The sequence below is a fragment of the Typha latifolia genome, chromosome 4 (genome assembly GCF_019914945.1).
Source record: "Typha latifolia isolate L0001 chromosome 4, TyphaL0001v2, whole genome shotgun sequence".
Taxonomy (NCBI): domain Eukaryota; kingdom Viridiplantae; phylum Streptophyta; class Magnoliopsida; order Poales; family Typhaceae; genus Typha; species Typha latifolia.
In genome coordinates this window covers 12,561,525-12,580,168 of record NC_133089.1, presented here as the reverse complement: position 1 = coordinate 12,580,168, position 18,644 = coordinate 12,561,525, and the positions used below count along the sequence as shown (strand labels likewise).

At 38.4% G+C, this 18,644-nt stretch overlaps 3 protein-coding genes across 10 annotated transcripts; 1 reads left to right on the top strand and 2 right to left on the bottom strand.

The window, feature by feature from the left end:
* Positions 1-2,923: 2,923 nt before the first annotated feature.
* Positions 2,924-5,742, top strand: LOC140786430 (tubulin alpha chain). Of its 2 annotated transcripts, XM_073134853.1 has the most exons (5): positions 2,932-3,129; positions 4,084-4,318; positions 4,400-4,770; positions 4,854-5,314; positions 5,397-5,742. In XM_073134853.1, exons 1-5 carry the CDS (start codon positions 3,037-3,039, stop codon positions 5,695-5,697), a joined length of 1,461 nt encoding a protein of 486 aa, XP_072990954.1. In that variant the 5' UTR covers positions 2,932-3,036; the 3' UTR covers positions 5,698-5,742. The 2 variants fall into 2 exon arrangements, with proteins under 2 accessions (XP_072990953.1, XP_072990954.1); XM_073134852.1 differs by having other exon boundaries at positions 2,924-3,129; positions 4,854-5,742.
* A 578-nt stretch (positions 5,743-6,320) lies between these two features.
* LOC140786434 (uncharacterized) lies at positions 6,321-8,690 on the bottom strand. 2 transcript variants are annotated; one of them, XM_073134868.1, is made up of 4 exons: positions 8,473-8,688; positions 8,172-8,377; positions 7,520-7,627; positions 6,321-6,613 (listed from the first exon to the last, which is right to left on the bottom strand). In XM_073134868.1, exons 1-4 carry the CDS (start codon positions 8,609-8,611, stop codon positions 6,494-6,496), a joined length of 573 nt encoding a protein of 190 aa, XP_072990969.1. In that variant the 5' UTR covers positions 8,612-8,688; the 3' UTR covers positions 6,321-6,493. The 2 variants fall into 2 exon arrangements, with proteins under 2 accessions (XP_072990969.1, XP_072990970.1); XM_073134869.1 differs by lacking the exon at positions 7,520-7,627 and having other exon boundaries at positions 8,473-8,690.
* A 915-nt stretch (positions 8,691-9,605) lies between these two features.
* Positions 9,606-16,868, bottom strand: LOC140785943 (uncharacterized). Of its 6 annotated transcripts, none has more exons than XR_012108535.1 (9): positions 16,618-16,868; positions 13,622-13,713; positions 12,806-12,927; positions 11,656-11,785; positions 11,500-11,561; positions 11,206-11,404; positions 11,025-11,138; positions 10,174-10,337; positions 9,606-9,915 (listed from the first exon to the last, which is right to left on the bottom strand). XR_012108535.1 is itself a non-coding variant. In XM_073134068.1 (8 exons), the coding sequence occupies exons 2-7, from the start codon at positions 13,680-13,682 to the stop codon at positions 11,029-11,031; spliced, it is 684 nt and encodes a 227-aa protein (XP_072990169.1). In that variant the 5' UTR covers positions 13,683-13,713; positions 16,618-16,868; the 3' UTR covers positions 9,606-9,915; positions 11,025-11,028. The 6 variants fall into 6 exon arrangements, 2 of the variants coding, with proteins under 2 accessions (XP_072990169.1, XP_072990170.1); XR_012108534.1 differs by having other exon boundaries at positions 10,256-10,337; XR_012108537.1 differs by having other exon boundaries at positions 11,500-11,558.
* Between the last annotated feature and the right edge of the window lie 1,776 nt (positions 16,869-18,644).

Genomic DNA, 18,644 nt, shown 5'->3' with positions numbered 1-18,644 from the left:
TACTTATTATTTTTAGTTATTTATTTTAAAAAAATAAGAATTGTGTATGTTGCGTTCGAATGCCCTTACAAAAGCCTACGAGCATTCACATTGACATAAAACGCGATTTGTGCGTTCAAACGCGTAAACCTCGTTCGAACACCCGCGTGCGAATGCTTGCATACGTTCGCATCAACAGAGAATGCGAAATACACGTTCGAATGCGCTCAACCGCATTCTAACGCGATCAGCGAAAATTCACTATTTCTAGGGTTAATAATTATCATTTTTGGCTTGTTTTGTTAGCCTCTTAAGGTGTGAATGACAACCAAAAAGATTATGATGAGTGAATATTGAGTTCTATCTCCTTTTTATTATCTCTACCATAATCTTTCTTCCCCTTCCTTGAAGCCCTAGCTGTGCACCATCTAGATGACGATGATCTTCTAACCTCCCTCGTCTATTGAGTCCTCCCTCCTTCTTGAGATCTTAGCCCCTTCTCCCGCTTCATCCTTATCATCTAAACTCTACAAACCATCCACCCTGATTGCATTATCATCCTTAATCTTATCATCACCACCACCCATCCCTTCCACCATCACCCGCCACTTTTGTATATTTTCATCCCAGTTGTAATCAGAATCGACGAAGGACATAAATACCAAAAACGTAGATCGGGAAGTTATGGATCGATCACCCCTAGTTTCGTAATATATCGACTATGATAAAATATCCGGTGAATAGTTTCCCTCGGCTGCGTAGGCTGCTTTCCTGCAATCGATCCAGATCGGGAAGCGGACATTCATTCCATAACATCCTACAACTTCGATGACTCTGATAGTCCAATGCCATCCTTATTTCTCCCCCCTACTCTCTTCGATGAATCGTGTTGGGATACACCATGCTTTCACCTCCTTTCTCTTCTCCTTCAACATCTCGCAGTACCCTCTCTGCTAATGTTAGAGCAGATTGAACCCTTCGATCACCACCATCGTCGGCAGGTATCACTCCTCCTTGATCTCTGCTACCTAGTTGATGAGAAAGAAAATAAAAGTAAGTTGTGTGTCTAGAGCAATTTCTAGCACTTGCACATAGCATGATTTTAGTTGGAATTAAGATATTAGTTTCTCCTCTAGACTAACCTGGGCATTCCTTGTGTTATATTTGTCGTTCACTAATGCTCTTGATTTGTGTAGAATTTGAATATGAGTTGTGTCGAAGAAGTGTTTGGTGGTAGTGGTGGTGGTGATGATGATGATGATATCAACATTACTGAAAAAGTTGGAGGTAAGGGTCGTTGACTATAGCTTCTGAATATTTTGTGAAAAATTTATTGAAGAAATATTTTGCCTGCTATGGAGAAATTATGATTCTTTCACCAGACATTTTTCTTTTTGTTCTAGTAAAGCAACAATGAAGACTCGCTATTGCATGGCACTTATATTTCTGTTTAATATTACTTTGTGAACATGGTGATCCTTTTTTTTTTATCTAAGATTGCACGAGCTAGCTAGAAAGTAGCCTATATCTAAGCATATATGTCATGAAATTGTAGTGAAATTGATAGTCATTTTGGAATGTTAGTTTTTCTTATTATATCTAAGTTTGACAATTTGCACTTGAATTATTTTTTGAATCTTTGTATTGGTCATTATTATTATGTGAATATGGTGATCTTTTTTAGTTATATCTAAGCATGTATGCCATGAAAATATAGTGGATTCGATATATCAATATTTATGTTGTTGATCATAACCTTACCATCGCCGCCTTCTACCACCTTCGCCGATAGGGTAGACCCTATGCCACAAACAATTCTAAAGGAATCACTAAAATAATGAAAACGCCTACCCTTTTTGGGACTTTCATCTGAGTGAAAGCATTCGAGGAAGAAATAAGAGGGGCAATAGTAGAGGTCCCGTGGTCCTTTGACAAAGTGCGGTTCTATTGGGCTAAACCAACTGATACAACCCTCAATCTCTAAAATAGTAGGAGCAACGAAAGGAGCCAAATTGTGGCCAATCCGATCACACCTAAAATTGGTAGTAGGGAGATTTTTATAAGACACGGCCTAAAAGATCTTATCTCCGGGCATCTCCACCTCCATGGACTACACTTAAAAGGGTAGACAAATCAATCTCAATACAAACCCTAAAAAGCCTACCACACACGGGTGCCAAAATATAAGCATAAACTTTTGGAGAGGCCTGTCAATGTATGAAGCAACAGTGATGAGTAGATCTTAGAGCCAGTATTTCTCTGACAGCCTAAAAAATTGAACCCAAACAAGAGCCCAATGAATCTCTTCCATGAGAAGTTAGAAATTCAACCTCCAATGGATTAAGTTTAAAATCATATGTTGAAACATCTATAGGCTCTAGTGAGAACCTTGGTCATATCTTTCTTGATTTCAACTTTTAGCCAAACAGAGTTGCTATCTCTAACAAATTTATTTAACCCACTAGTTGAGTATTAATCCACCTGAATGCCACATAAACTAAGATAAAATTTGTACATATATAAAAATCGCTTTCTCTGTGTGTCATTTTTAGTAGCATAAATTTCGCCATATCCAGCGAAAAATCCTCTTTTGAGGTACACTTGGCACCAACGTAAACTAGAAGTCATATATTTACGTAAATAAGTTTAAAATTTTACCTATCTGGCATTCTGGCTGCAATGCTGGTTTGGTGAGCGGACCTAAAATAGTTAAAATAAACTCGCAAAAATAGGCGGGTGGCCCGAATAGAAGAAATTATTTCCCCTTTTAAGCGAAATTAAAATTCTTAATAACTGGAAAAAAAAAAGAAAACGTACCGTTATAATCAAGATTACTCGGTGCTAATCTACAACCGGTTTACCTGGCATCTTGTAATTGGCTCCTGTAGCTAATCCTCGCATCCGCTCAACCGTTGTACGGGTTACCTCCTCCTATAAATAGCCTTCCAGGGGGACTGAGGAGAACAGGGAGAGGAAGAACAGGACGGCGTCTTCACACACGCCCTCTTCGTTTGGCCTACTAATCCGTCGCTCTTTATCTCGCCTTAGAGACGAAAAATGAGGGAGTGCATCTCGATCCACATCGGCCAGGCCGGGATCCAGGTCGGGAACGCGTGCTGGGAGCTCTACTGCCTCGAGCATGGCATCCAGGTTCGATCATCTCTTCTCCCGTCCTTAGATCCGTTACTTGTTCTTCTTATTTTGCAGTGATCTGCTCTCGATCTCGTTGGTTGATGCTGTTTCGCGGTCGTCTTCTTCGTAGATCTGTGTCTCCTTTTGCTCTTCCGTGTCCAGATCTGCAATGGGGGTCGCATCATTTAGTTTTCTCCTTGTTTTACCCCATCCTTGTACATTTTACTTGTCTGGACGTGTTCTTTGGCTTCTTTTGTTGTAGACCTGTGGTTTTTTTTTTCTTATGTCGCCGATTATATTCCGTAATTTCTCGGATCTGCAATGTTCTTTCTCAGATCTGCCTCGTTCTGATATAGTTATTACTTTTCCCATTTCTATTCTTTTTCCTGTTTGTTTGATCGCGTCGTTCGTTAGATCCTCTATAATCTGTTCTAGTTAACCGTTCTCTTATTGGTTTCTTGCCATTTTGTCTCTCCGTTCTTTTGGATCGTTGGTTCTTGTGTTTTTCGGATTAGGTTTCCCTTGGATCTTGGTGCTACGTAGAAATCCTCTGTAGTCCTGCAGATCCAAGTTTCCTGACCTTCTAAATCTAGATCTATACTTAAAATCACTTAGTGATTTGAAAATTAATTGGATAACGAAGGCCGGTCATGTGTTTGGACATGTTATCTCTCCCGATTAATAATGCTTTTTATTCTTGTCACAAAGGTTCATACATTTATGTAGATCAATTTGGTGCTGCTCTTTAAATTGGTCTCCAGATACACTCCTCTCGAAAAATCTTTTTATTGTCGTATAGTTGAGTGATTGTCACACACAATACCTTGTTCATTGTTGATCTCCCATTCCTCTATCCTTTATTGGTTTCTCTCCATGTATTAAGCTTTTGCCACTTGATTTAGCTAGAACTTTGTTCTCCCTGCAGCCCGCAATGGCATTGCAATTAACATACATATGCTTTTCGTTTCACAGCCTGATGGACAAATGCCAAGCGACAAGACTGTTGGTGGAGGTGATGATGCATTCAACACTTTCTTCAGCGAGACCGGTGCAGGAAAGCATGTTCCACGAGCGGTCTTTGTTGATCTTGAGCCCACTGTGATTGATGAGGTGAGGACTGGAACATACCGCCAGCTCTTCCATCCTGAGCAGCTTATCAGCGGCAAAGAAGATGCTGCCAACAACTTTGCCCGCGGCCACTACACCAGTAATTCTTCTTTCCCTCCCAAGTCTCTTGTACGTTCGTACCATCTATTCTCAAGAAATAACCTCCCTTTTCTTCTTGCAGTTGGTAAAGAGATTGTTGATCTTTGCCTTGACCGTATCAGAAAGCTAGCTGATAACTGCACTGGCCTCCAAGGCTTCCTTGTGTTCAATGCTGTTGGTGGAGGGACTGGCTCTGGCCTTGGCTCTCTTCTCCTTGAACGTCTATCTGTCGACTATGGCAAGAAGTCAAAGCTTGGCTTCACTGTTTACCCTTCACCTCAGGTCTCCACTTCGGTGGTTGAGCCCTACAACAGTGTTCTCTCAACCCATTCCCTGCTTGAGCACACTGATGTCGCTGTGCTTCTCGATAACGAGGCGATTTATGACATTTGCAGGCGTTCTCTTGACATCGAACGCCCGACATACACCAACCTCAACCGTCTGGTTTCTCAGGTCTGCAGCATCTTGCAGAACTCTTATTTGGGCTCCTTGCATTAAATTTTTTTTTTCTAACTTGGCATTTTTCTTCCATGCAGGTGATTTCATCTCTGACAGCATCCTTGAGGTTCGATGGTGCACTAAATGTGGACGTCACTGAGTTCCAGACAAATCTTGTTCCTTATCCAAGGATTCACTTCATGCTTTCTTCCTACGCTCCAGTCATCTCTGCTGAGAAGGCCTACCATGAGCAGCTCTCTGTTGCAGAGATCACCAACAGCGCTTTTGAGCCTTCATCCATGATGGCCAAGTGTGACCCTCGCCATGGCAAGTACATGGCCTGCTGCCTCATGTACCGTGGTGATGTCGTTCCCAAGGATGTCAACGCTGCTGTGGCTACCATCAAGACCAAGCGCACCATCCAGTTCGTTGACTGGTGCCCTACCGGCTTCAAGTGCGGTATCAACTACCAGCCTCCCACAGTTGTTCCGGGCGGCGATCTTGCCAAGGTGCAGAGGGCTGTCTGCATGATCTCTAACTCCACCAGTGTTGCTGAAGTGTTCTCACGCATCGACCACAAGTTTGATCTCATGTATGCTAAGCGCGCCTTTGTGCACTGGTACGTTGGTGAGGGTATGGAGGAAGGAGAGTTCTCTGAGGCTCGTGAGGATCTTGCTGCGCTCGAGAAAGATTATGAGGAGGTCGGTGCTGAATCTGGTGAGGGTGAGGACGATGAGGGTGAGGAGTACTGAGCCATTGGGCAGTTGTGCTGATGCTTTTTTTTATTCTGCGCTTCTTTACCCTGTGTTCTTTGCTTTCGCCGCGGTGTCTTCTTACTTTTGCTTGTGCCGTTGCTTTGTTTTTGTGGGCTCGTCCTTCCTGCTGAACACTCTGGTCTTCATACTCTCTTATTATGTTGTTCCTACTATGGTGATGGTGTAGTATGACATCTATTTCTTAATATGAATCAGATCCGATGTGCTACTATCTCTGCCTTTTAAAGTCTCTTCTCTTACTTTTAGGCTATCATGCAGTTGTCTTTCAGAAATTATGACTGATTGACAAGTGTAAATTCACGGCATTTTGTACCTTCTGAATACATGACATAATATTGATATCGCCTCCGGCAGCTTGGATTTCCTCCGACAAAGGTGTGGTTGGCATTATTATCTTGCATCCTGATGGTATTGATATATTCTTCAGAAATCAATACCTGCCTACCCATTCACAAGTGTGCAATTGAAAGAGGGACATACTTGTACAGCATTATCCTTGATCTAAGCTTGTTCCTTATCCATGGAGAATAGCACCCATCATAGAAGACCCTCACGACTATATGATATTAATGTTCGAGATATAAAGTTCCTTTCACAATATGGGTTGTATACTTGTGCTGTTTTTAAACTGTAATCTTTGTAAAGGGAGTAGTAAGTTCTGATTCATTATGTCAAATATATTTAAAGCTTAAGGGCATTTCCTCGGGGGAAAAGTGCTCCTATGCAAGAGTTACAAACACAGATATTCAAACTGCACTGTATTGGCGATTTAATGTGTGCAAGAATATATGGACCATAATTAGGGACTTGTATGTGACATTCATTATAGACTTTACTCTGGAGCTGTCAAACAATTCAGTTTACATCTGGATTCACATTTACAACATGTGGGGTAGTAAGAAAAAAAAAAGAAACAGGTACATTATATCATTTGACAGTCTTAGATTAAATAATGCAGCAATTCAGTTCACATTGGGAGTGAGATGAGATAACCTTTCGTCTTCCAGAAGTGTATGTGGATCAATGTATGTTGGTGTTAGTGGCATCTTGCTACCGTCATGCACGAAACTTGGCCCAAAATACTGCAAAACAGACTAGCTTTTATGACTGATTGACAGAAGATAAACTGTGTTAAGAAAAACTAGATGCCCTCAATGGAGAGGATCTATAATATGACAGCAATAAAACATTACTTTCACACTTGCCAGTTAAATTGAAGATCACTGGGATGAATTGGTACACTCTTATTATAAGTTTGAAACATTCAGCAAGGTCCTTATTACGAGTTCTATATTGTGTACGTATCTGCAATTATCTGCATTACTTTACAAGTAGATCCTTCACCATGCAAGTTAGATGGCAAAAACAGAAAAGGAAAAAATAATTAAGGTTAAAAAGGAAGAAAAAGGTTAAGGTCAAATTCAAACTGATAATATCAAGACAAATACTTTTCCATCTCCACTTTTGTAAAATTTCATTCATTTGCAGTCTGCTATGATTTCAATTAATATGGAAATGAATTCCGGATGACTAGTAGGTTGAAAGTCAGGGGCAAATACACATTTCTCTATAGTTATTATCTATTATTCATGGAGACCCAGAAAACCTTCAGAGGACTAATACTTGCCTGGTCACTTACCATTATCAACATGTAGCCAAAAGTTTAGTTCAGTTCTGAATAAATTTCACATGCTTATGTACTATAATGAAGCATCCAACATATCTGGAGAAAACTACAAGTTGTCCTACACCTTTCACATAGAAGCACATCATTTCACCTAAAATCCAAGGGGAGCCGGCCTGCACGCCATACCTATACCCATACAGCATACAGTGCCAGGCAGGCAGGTGGTGGACTCATTTTTGGATTAGGGAAGGGAAGAAGGGATTCATATTTTTTTTGTGAGGGCATGCTGTTTCTCATAAATGGAGCTCGACAAAAGTAGAGAGTATGAAACAAAGTAAAGAAATGGGTAACGAAGGCTTACAAAGTATAGAGCTGCAAATAGTGCAATGATAACAGCCATTAGAGGCCAAAATCCCAAAATGAATGTGCCACCGATAGATAAGAGCAGTTTTGCCCGTGGAACTAATCCCTGAAGGTAACAAGATCCATTAGCATCTTCTATGTCGATGACAACGGCAGTTACATGAATAAATAGTACAGATGAGTGGACTAATTATCAAGGAAAGTAAATACCTCAACCAGAAACAAGATAATTCAACATGGTAAGTGAAATATTTCAACCTTCGAAGGAAATACAGATATGTATAGGCATCATGCATGTCTCTATACGTTTTCCTCTTTGATCTAACTGCTATTCAAAACAAAAATGAGATTGATTAACAATTAGTGATGCTTCTGAGCAACCTCATGTCAACTGGGATAAATTTCCAGATACTTATGTTCTATGATTTCCTCATACACAGTCCTCCATTGCTTGTTCTCTATATGAGCAGCATTTTGTCAAATCTGTGAATCCAACCTAACCTAGCAAATCCAATTCAAAAAAAGTACAACCATAACCAATAAACTAACCTATATATTTCCAATATAACTCACAACACGGACAAATTCAACTAGAAGTAAATCACATATTTAATCTAAAAATATCACAAGTCGGACAACAGAAAGCCAACCTCTATGCCCTCAATATTGAGAGCCGTGGATTTCTCCCTCTGGCTTGAAATCCTCTGCTCGTACTCCACCGACGCCATCCCACTCCTCTTATTCCTCCTCTCATCAATCTCTTCCTTCGCCTCCACTTCCTCCTGCAACAGCGACGTCGGTGCCATCCCCCTCCTCCTCAGCTCCTTCATGAACAGCGACTCCGTCGGCTCCTCCCCTGGACCCCACACATCCCAAAGAGGAAAGGGAAACTGAAAATGGAGGAAATTTTCCAAATATAGGGCAGAGATGCGAGAAGAAGATGAAGCCTACCATTGTACTCGCCGCCGCCGCTTTCCTGGAGGCGGCAGCGGACGGCGCCGCCGGCGAAATGGCGGCGGCGAGGTAGGGAGGTGTACCGGAGGGATAGGGCCGGCGAGAAGGCAGATCTGGCGAGATGTAGAGAGGCCATCCTTTTTGCTACTTTTTTTGGTCAGGACTAGGGTTTCCACTCGAAGTGAAGTGAGCGAAGGGGACGTGGCCGGAACAGTGATATTTGGACTAATATTTATAGAGGCTTTGACCATTGTAGTGTAGTATTACACGATATTATTTTTATTATTTAAATTTGTTTTAGAATTAAAACACACTTTCTACTAACTCAATAACACCCCCAAAAAATAAAAGGCTATCTAACATAAAAGAAAAGCCATCATTTTTAAGCCCAATGTGGCTAGAGATTTTATCCGATATATGTTTTTGTTCTTTAAATATTTTAGCAAGATGGACACCGAATCCATAAAAAATAAAGGTAGTGATGGAATATGAATAGGCTAAAAGGTGATTTTGTTCTAATATTTTTATTTAATATATAAAATTAAATATATTTTTAGCACATCTAAAATAATATTGATTAACTTTTTTTACAAAATATATTTTTATTATATAAAATCTAATTAATATTATTTTAGATGCGCTAAAAAGTTTATTCAATTCTTCTAACTTTATCTCTAATAAATATCTAATAAAATTATAGATAGAAGTAAATTAACCCCAAAGATAAAAACCCAAGGTAAAAATATAATTCTTCCTCATTATTACATCCTATTGCTTTTTGCTCTCTCTAACAAAGCATCAAATGAAAAATTATAGTCACGTCCTCTATGCGGTTATAAGCCTCTGTTCTATCTCTATTCTTTTTTTATCCCCTTTAAATATCTGAGCACAATATGGCCTTTCTATTGAGAAGTGGTTCCATCTCTCCCCATTATGTTTCATGTTCCCACTTCAACTAAATTTGGAACATGATCAGGCAGTTATAAATTAAAAAGTAATTCTGAATCAAAAAGAAAAAAAACTTTAATCAGATGGCAAGTTTCACAACCAAAATCATTGAGGAAATGAGGAATAAGATGATGGTCAAAAGGCAGGCACTGAAAGAAGAATCCAAACCTGACATGACAAGCTTATACTTTTGAAACCGGAAATTGATCTATTTAAAAGACACAATTTCCTTTGGTATGACAAAAGAATAATATAAAAAGATCACATCTTGAAACCAATCATACAACACAAGGCAGTGGGGCCATAGCCATGCTTAAATATTATCTGATTAATTCACCAAGGATCCCTATAGAATTATTGTTCACAAGGTATGCAAATGGTCAGCCTCCTGATAGTTATGGGTCTCTTGTTTTTGCCATCTTTTCTTCGTGGCAGTTCAGCTGTTATAGTAGACATTCGCTACAAGCAGGCTCAAAGAAACTGGTTCTTTTTCTGCATAATACCAAACCACAGAAGTCAAAGCAAAGAAGTGGACTTCTAAGAAATTATGAACTTAAGAGTTTCATATAAGTGTAAGAGAATGAAACAGCAAACAGACTGGAGCTACAATAATTTGCAAGTGAAAAGCCATTTCACTGTAAAAGATGATGAATAAAACCAATCAAAAAGTTGATGGTCAAAATGCTACATCCTACTCTAGGCAAATTACTGAGATGTATCCCTGTGGTTGGAACCCATAATAAGATATACCAGTGCACAATTATCTCATCAAGATGAAGATTGGGTGTCTCCTATACGAAGATATTCCAATATCTCAGCCGAGATGTCTCACCATAGATATCAAAATATTGGCTGATATTGTAATTGTTAATTAGTCACTTCAGCTACTCTGACTCGAGTAATTTTCCTGAATCCTGAAAACCAAATATCATTTAATTAAGATGTCTTCTTCTGGTCATAAGCATACATAAAATGAGTAGCAATTAGGGCACAATTATACTAAAATGTAATAGTAATACTATGATAAGACGAACGTTAGCGTCTTAGAACAATAGTTCACCCATACATCATGATCCCCACAATGTACATCATGGATGAACAATTATTTCAAAAATGTTTTGATGCTTATATTCTTTTATCATGAAAAATATCCCTATTCAATTTACATCCAAATTATGTAACATTTGATTTCTTTTCTATGCAAATCAAATGATTTAGATAGCAATCAACCAAATGGACAGATCATTCGTATAAGCCTCCATCCTTGACTTTCAACTACTATGATTACGCATGCACAGTCCAACTTAAGTAGACATAAAAGCATGACTGCAGATTGTCTAGAAAATTGGATTAGATGAAAATGAATGTAAAAAAACAATTTCTCCAGAATGGCTGACTCACAAAGCATGTCAGTAATACGCAACTGCTATTCCACTCAGAGTTCCTTCACTGTGAGTATCTTTAAGTTACAAATACAAATAATTATAATGTTTTCTTTACATTTTATTTACAAATAATTATAATGTTTTTTCTTTACATTTTATTTAATTTACAGTAAAGTAAAAGTACCATGCAGTACAAGAATACACTGAAACAGTTACCACTTTATTCCTGTGGCAATTGATTTTGAGGCTGTGAGAAAAAGTGTTTGGCATTACTTGCAACTTCTGCTTCCAGTATTGCTTCTAATACAATATCAGAACCTTTTGCTTCATCTGACATAAAATCAAACAGCAGAATTATAAAGTCAGATAACAAATTCTGAAGTAATAGAATATTTACCAATCCGTTTTGGAAGTAATCCTGCACTTTCGGCTGAGACAGGCAGAACAGTTATTGGACCACCTTCAGCTATTTCTTTCTTTGCGTATTCGCTATTTGCTGTGGAATTCAACTTAACTGTTGGGGTTTCAGCTAACCTCGCATATGCCATTGCTTGGCTATGCAAACTGGAAGAAACAGTACCGACCGAATTCGTGTCCTTTGGAAGTATAAAAACAATATTCAAGTTTTAGAAGCATAAAGCTTATTAACAACTTCTCATATACAGAAGAATGACTAGATGACATCATTAACCTGTGAGGTTGTTGATTTTAGCGCACTATCTCCACTAAGTTTCTCAGCTTTGATGGTTCCTGCTGATATGATACAAAAGTCTTTATTACCCAGTAGCTCATGGAGAAGCATGGTACAGTGAGAGGCAGGAATTAGTTACTGATAGACCCTATATACCATTGCTTTCCGTAGGCTCAGCAGCATCCAACCTCCTTGTGAATGGACCTGGATTCATGATTGATATGCTTCGGATTTCATAACGAATTGCCTCTAATTGAGCGATAGTCTCTTGAAGTTCCTTGTGAACCTACAAACATTTAAGAATGAGAATTCTAAATCTGATACCAGACAAGTTTCTTTTCGAGGTACAGGAAAAAATTAATTATACTTGTAAAAACTCTTGGCTTCTTTTAATTCCAGCAGAGAGATAGTATTATCATTTCGTAAGATATATATAATTTAACAAAGCATAAACCATAGGAAAACAGACAGGACCTCTCCTCTACCTTCCACAATTCAATTAACAAAGTCCATATGTTGGAAGATTGCTCTCCAACATATACTTCATGAAAAGGCTTCTCTTGCATTGGTCTACCCAAAATTCAGATAAACCAGGAAGTATAAATAAAAATGAGAGTTACATGCATCATGCCATCTGAATTTCATACCTAGCACTTTTCCCAGCAACATTAATGAATAAGAGTAGTTATCCCCAAGTTTACCCTCAATATTCTCTGTGTCGTCTTAAGTTCTTGAATGTCACCACAGACATAGCTAGCAAACCTAAACATAATAAAACATGGCAAAGTACCTTATATCCAGTTTAATTTATCATTTATTAGGTGCCCGGCCCTTTTAAGCAAAACATTACCCCCCTGCTGCTTCTAGTAAACCACCAAGTACTATGAAACATAATTTTGATCTTAGAGATTTCATATTTAGGTGAGAAACTTATTTTGAGGCAAACAAGACAATCATTGAGGTGTTATTCAGCTAGAAAATTTTGTCAGTTGAGTTTTTGAGTATTCACAAATTATAAATTTCCTCACCAAATCAGATTTCATTGCTGTTCTCCTCCTCTCATATTTTATGAATATTCTTAAAATGTTCATCCATCTTCTAAGTTAAGCTCGTATTTGTCATAAGTAAACAAACACTACATCTACAAATCTCTCTACTGTAATGACTGCTCAAGTTAGGAACTTATTACATTGATCAAAAGTCTGTTATTTTCATTCATGTTATTTTTTTCTTCTTTGACTGATCTGCATTGCGTATCATAGAATTCATTTGTATAGAGGAAGCTGGACTGAAAAACAAGAAGCACCTTGCTAGCCTGAGATTGCTGCATGACAGATTCAAACTGACCACGGGCCAGTTGAACATATCCAATTGCTCTACCTGCTAGTCTCCCTGCTGTTCTAGCAATTCTGGGCAGATCCTTGGGCCCTAACAAAATTGGATGAAGCAAGAACCAAGTTTGATATATCAGAATTTATGGAACTACAACAAACAACTAAATCTAAATGCTAGAAAAAAAAAGGACAAGTTGGATAGAAGGAATAAATCAACAAAATCATATTAGGTTGTTTGGTCCATTTTATCTGGACATTATGACACAATGCATACTCATATATTTTATCTAAAGATCCAATCTTATTGTTTGGTCGATTGTAAATTGCAAAGTTATCTTTGTGAAACACGATTGGCATAGTTTAGAGAGAGCGAGCGAGAAAAAGAAAGAAAGTTGGGGACTTGCCTGTGAGAAGCATGGCATATAGAGTGCTCATAACCTCTCACAGTTGCTTAGGCTAGTAGTCTTACTAGGCACACCTGAGAGCATCTTAAGATGGTATTCTATACATGAACTCGTGTTAAGTGGATGATAAAATGCAGTGTATTGGTCTCTTTTGTAATCAGAGATGTTGCATCACATGCTTGATAACTAAAGAATGGTCTTCAAGCTATGTACTGCTCCTACAGATAATATCTGTGAAAAAAAAATAGACCCAACCCTTCGTGCATTCACAATATCCTAGAAGTTCTCTGTGTATCAATGAGAAGTGGAAAAGATAGCTAGGAAAGACAAAAAATTTCCTGCATTAGAGAGCAACTGAGTTTGCATGTAAGAGAGGGATAGTACCGACGAGTGCAGCAGTAGCTCCAAGGATAAGAAATAGCTCGCCATATGAAATTCCAAACATCACAATGCAAAAATTGGCAAAAAGTCAAAACCTGCATTGGGATGAAACAATAAATTGCAACATAATGTGACTGTAAATGCTACAGGGTCAAGCTAACTTAAACCATCACTGGACTCATGCAACGAGATGTTCAGCCTGTAAGCAGTACAATGCAAACTTAAAGGTTGCAACTAGACGTCTAGAATAAGTTGAGCATTTAAAGCATGTTTCTATATAACATCAAGATGGTATCATCTTCAAAGTCAAGAAAGTAACAGGCTCTACAATGATGGTGCCCCAGAAACTTGGCGAGTGGGAGCCTAACCAAACTATCAAGGGGTCAGAGACCTACACTGAAAGTTCTTTTTAAGGCATGTAAACAAACAGTGTATAGGAAGGCATGTGCGAACCTTGTCCTTCCTCTCGTCTATTTCTTAGTTAGGTGCAGCTCTTCCTCCCTCTCTTCTTTTCTATCCTTCTAACTATTAGTCTAAAGTATCTATTATCTCCCACACTTTCTCTTTCTTTCTATCTTTCCCTCTCTCTCTCTCACCCTCTCTTTTTTTTTTAATCTTTCCCTCTCTCTCCCTTACTCTCTTCCTTTTTCCCTCTCTCTCTCTCCCTCACTCTCTTCCGCTTTCCCTCTCTCTCCTTCTCTCTCTCTAGCTGCTGTTGTCTGCTACTACTGCAGCCACCTGCAGCAGGCAGGTGGCTGCAGCTAGCAGCACACCTGTACGGCGCGGATCGGGATCGGTCGAAACTGGAAACTATGGTGTTTTAGACTTTAGCGAGTCACTTCGATACTAGACCATAGTTCAAAGGTGTAAGTATAATTAAACCTTTTATTTTACCAAACTAGACATGTATATCAAAATATTAAAACAGTTCCATGTTTAAATTTCAGCATTTTAAATAAGATAATATTTTGTTTTTTGAAAGATAATGAGCTTGTACTAATCATAAGCTAAACAAAAGAACTAATCTTTCTCGATATATAGATTAGATAACTGAATCAAACTTCCTAAAAAACATATCACAACAGGCCAAATCATATGCAAATAGCATATGGGAGAAAATTACCAAATATCAACCCAATATCCATAAAGAGATTTGAACCTACAAACTCTGTCAGCAAGCTAATAGGACATGAGATTTTGCCCCAATTTGCTTCAGGATTATCTTTTTCTTTATCCTAGATTAGGGACATTACTCTATAGAAACTAAACATCAAATTATCTCTACTCTAAATTAGAAATTCTATTCGTCCAATTAAATTTTATACAACACCTAAACCCAATTATAACTTTACCTTCAATTTGACAAAAGTTATTTCAAAAATCCTCTCTTCTCTCCTAGCACCCACCTATCTAGGGTGAAAATGGATAGGTAACAAACCTAATAGTGCTCAGCCTACAGTTATATCCATATTTTTAGTCCGCATACAAATTCAAATACAAATATTCATAAGTTCTCAACTAAATGGATATGAATCAAAATCTTAATCGGATACGAATCAGATCTTCAGATATTAAACGAACATGGATACAGATCAAGTATGGATTTGGTCTTAAATGGACACAAATACAAAAGTAATCTTTCATAAAAAGGGACAACGCTCACGAGATAAGAAATTAGCCTTTTACGAATACAAATAAACTTGACATTTTAGAAAAGGACTAAAACTAGGGAATACAAGTGTAAATGAACTTGCATAAACGAAGCTATAAATAAATGAATCACCCATCAGGAAGCTTATGTACTTCCCATTATAGAGCTCAACACCTTCGTGGATCTTGGACTTAAATGTTTCAAAAAAGCATAGCCTTTACTGTACAGAATCTGAATGCAATGCTCCATAATCTAAAAGCATAGTCCCTGAGCCAAATAGCAGGAATACCGAGACAAGAATTACTAACCTTCCTTGTCCCATATCTGCAAAGGCGCTCTTGGAAAAATTACCAAAGAGGATGGAGGCCAAGACCGATGGCTGAAGAGGGAGAGTCATCAGAGAGAGGTGGAGGCGGCAACTGGCGGGGTGAAGATTGGATAGTGACTAGTGAGAGATGCAAATGGGTAGGGTTTCGTGATGTAGTGAGGAGCTAATCTCCTGATGTCGAGGGAGGGAGAGAGAGAGATGGAGAACAATTAAAATGGATCGGGCCGGGTCGGGTCGGGTAGACGGGTTTCAGAGTTTTGAGTACTAATTATTATTTAGTTAACTAGTTATTTATAGCAGCTAACTTAGCCGGCCGACCGATAACAAAATTTAAAACCATATCCTAACCAAATTGATACATATATATAAATTAAAAAATGAATCAATTTATATACGAATTTAAAACCAAATCAAATATTAGAGAGGAAATTGAGGCATGTTCAAAAGAATCGGATTTCATCTTTGGAGAGGAACGAGATGACTTGTTTTCTATAAGGTGCATTTTCCCATAGTCTGATGAAGTACGATAATTTCATAAATTAATTAAGCTATTTTCCCTGTCAGTGATTCTAGAGAAATGGGTTATGTTTCCAGAATTATAGCAGATAACTAACTAACTGGTTAACAAATAAAATAGGGTTATTGTTAGGACCAGAAAAAAAAAAAAAAAAAATTGGGTTGAGAGAGGAGGGTGCACGTGCTCTGCACGTGCAGCCCCTCCCCTCTCCCTCTCCGGTACGCAGCGGAAAAGAAGGGATTTCATCTAATCCGAATCAGATTAGATTTAATCCTCTTCTAATCTATAAATTAAAAACCCTAATCTCTTCTTAACCATCTTAGCCCTCTTCTCTCTCTCTTCTTCCTCCCTTCTTTCGCTTCTTCCTCACCGTCGGAGTCACGCCGTGGAATCGGCCTGCCGGAGCGTCGCCGGAGTAAATTGGGACCACCACACTCCTCCCCGGTGAGCCCTCTCTCATCCCTCTAGTTTAATTTAAATTCAAAGAGATAGATTAGAAATACCTAATTTTGGGGGTTTTCGGCCTCATCGGCAAATCTGGCCGGCCGGCGGCTTCGAGTCGCAGCCGCTACCTCTGGATCCCATCAGAAGCTGAGGGTGCGCCGGCGAACCTTCGCCGCGGCGGCCGCCGGCGTCTTCTTCTTCTTCTTCTTCTTCTTCCTCTTTCTCTCTCTTTCTCTCTCTCTCTCTCTCTCTCTCTCTCTCTCTCTCTCTCTCTCTCTCTCTCTTCGGTTTGGGGAAGACAGACTCGGGCAACCCGAGTCTGGCTTTCTCCCATTAAGTATTTGGATTCGGGTCGGGTTGGATCCGAATCCAAGGGACCCGACCCGAACCATTAATCTGGTGGGCTGCGGGTTAGCCCGAGCCCAATTTAATTAATTCGGCTGGGCCTCGGCCCAATCCGATTTAGTTGATTTCTTTTGGATTGAGCCGGGCCAGCAGCCCAGCCCAATCCAATGGGTAAATTTTTTTAAACCCATTTTTTTTAGTTCTTTTGGTTTTTTTTTTTAAATTTTAATAAACGCTGTTATTATTCAAATTAAAATTTTGAATATTATTTATTATTTAAGGTGGTGAATTCTAGTACGTGAGCTAGAGATTTGAGGTTTCGATTGTCTTGCCTAGACTCGGGTGAGTGGGATCACTCACATGTTTATTTTATTGTATTTCGTATCTCTATCGGACCATGTCAATTTTCTGTGTGTAATTTGCTTATTTCACCCTTACGTGTAAAAATTAAATTGTTGTAATTTCTGTGTGCAAATCTATTTATTTTATTTTATCCGTACGTGTAAAAATTTAATTGTTATATTTTCTATGTGCATTCAATTATTATATTCAGTGCATCACCATACTTCGTGCAAATATTAAAATTTGTGAAAATAGAAAAATAAGACTAGTATTGGTACGACTTAGATAACAGTCCCGGTATAAATCGTTTGCGATTTTCCGTGGTGACTCAAGTCTATCTGGAAGTCCAGAGGAAAGTCCTAAATTAGATCACTGCGGTGACTTTCTTATGTGACTCTAGCGGGGTTAGAGAACAGTCCTAGAAAGAATGAAAAAACTTCCTAGGTGACTCTAACTTCTCTCAACGTTTAGAGGAAAAGACAGAGTGTGTTGATCACAGGGTGATACCCTCTGATGACCCTAACAGGATCAGCTATGAAGAAAAATCCCGAGCGTTATCTCGAGGTGACTTCTAGTTGATGTGGATCCACAGGGTTTAGACCCATTGAGACATATGACAGTATAAATATCAAAATGATGTTAATATGTTGAAAACGTGCAAGGTTACAAATTGTGACATTTCTCTATTGTTATCATTGTTATTATTTAGAGAGCATGTCTATTGCATATTATGATGAATATTGTTGCTTTTAGTTTAATTTATTCAGCATTAATATGTTTTAAAATTTATTTAGTTCGAGTGGATTCCACTCACTGAGCTATAGTTGTTGGCTCACGAGTTCTATTTTTTTTTTGTATTTGTTTATTTATTTCAGGTAATAGTTAGCGGGGCGACTAAGCGTGATGTACCCGGATTCCACCTCCACTTAGGATTCACCTCTTTTAGATTTTGTGCTTTAGATTAGAAGTTTTTATTTTTTTTAGTTTAGAAACTCAAAAATATTAACATTGTTTTTATTTTAATTGCATTTAGTAATAAAATTTTAATATAGCACATTTTCATTTTTATTTATTTATCTTGTCATCGTATACGTAGAGAGTATTATTAAGGCTTTGTGCATCTCAAACATATTGAAATGCATGGCCGGTCATGATTCCTATTTTGAATCGTGACAATTATTCTGCCAAATTAACAATACCTATGAATGAATTCAGAAGATAAGTAGTCGAGTAGACATCGAAAGAAAATAAAAGAAATAGAAGACATGCTTACTGCTGTAGTGGTTGTCTTGGAGAACGCCATGGACGCCCAACCCAAAGACACAGAGAGGAGATTAGCAGGAAACTCCAGATTAGAAAGAGAAGGGTCAAATAGATGGAGGCATCAAGAATATTGGTC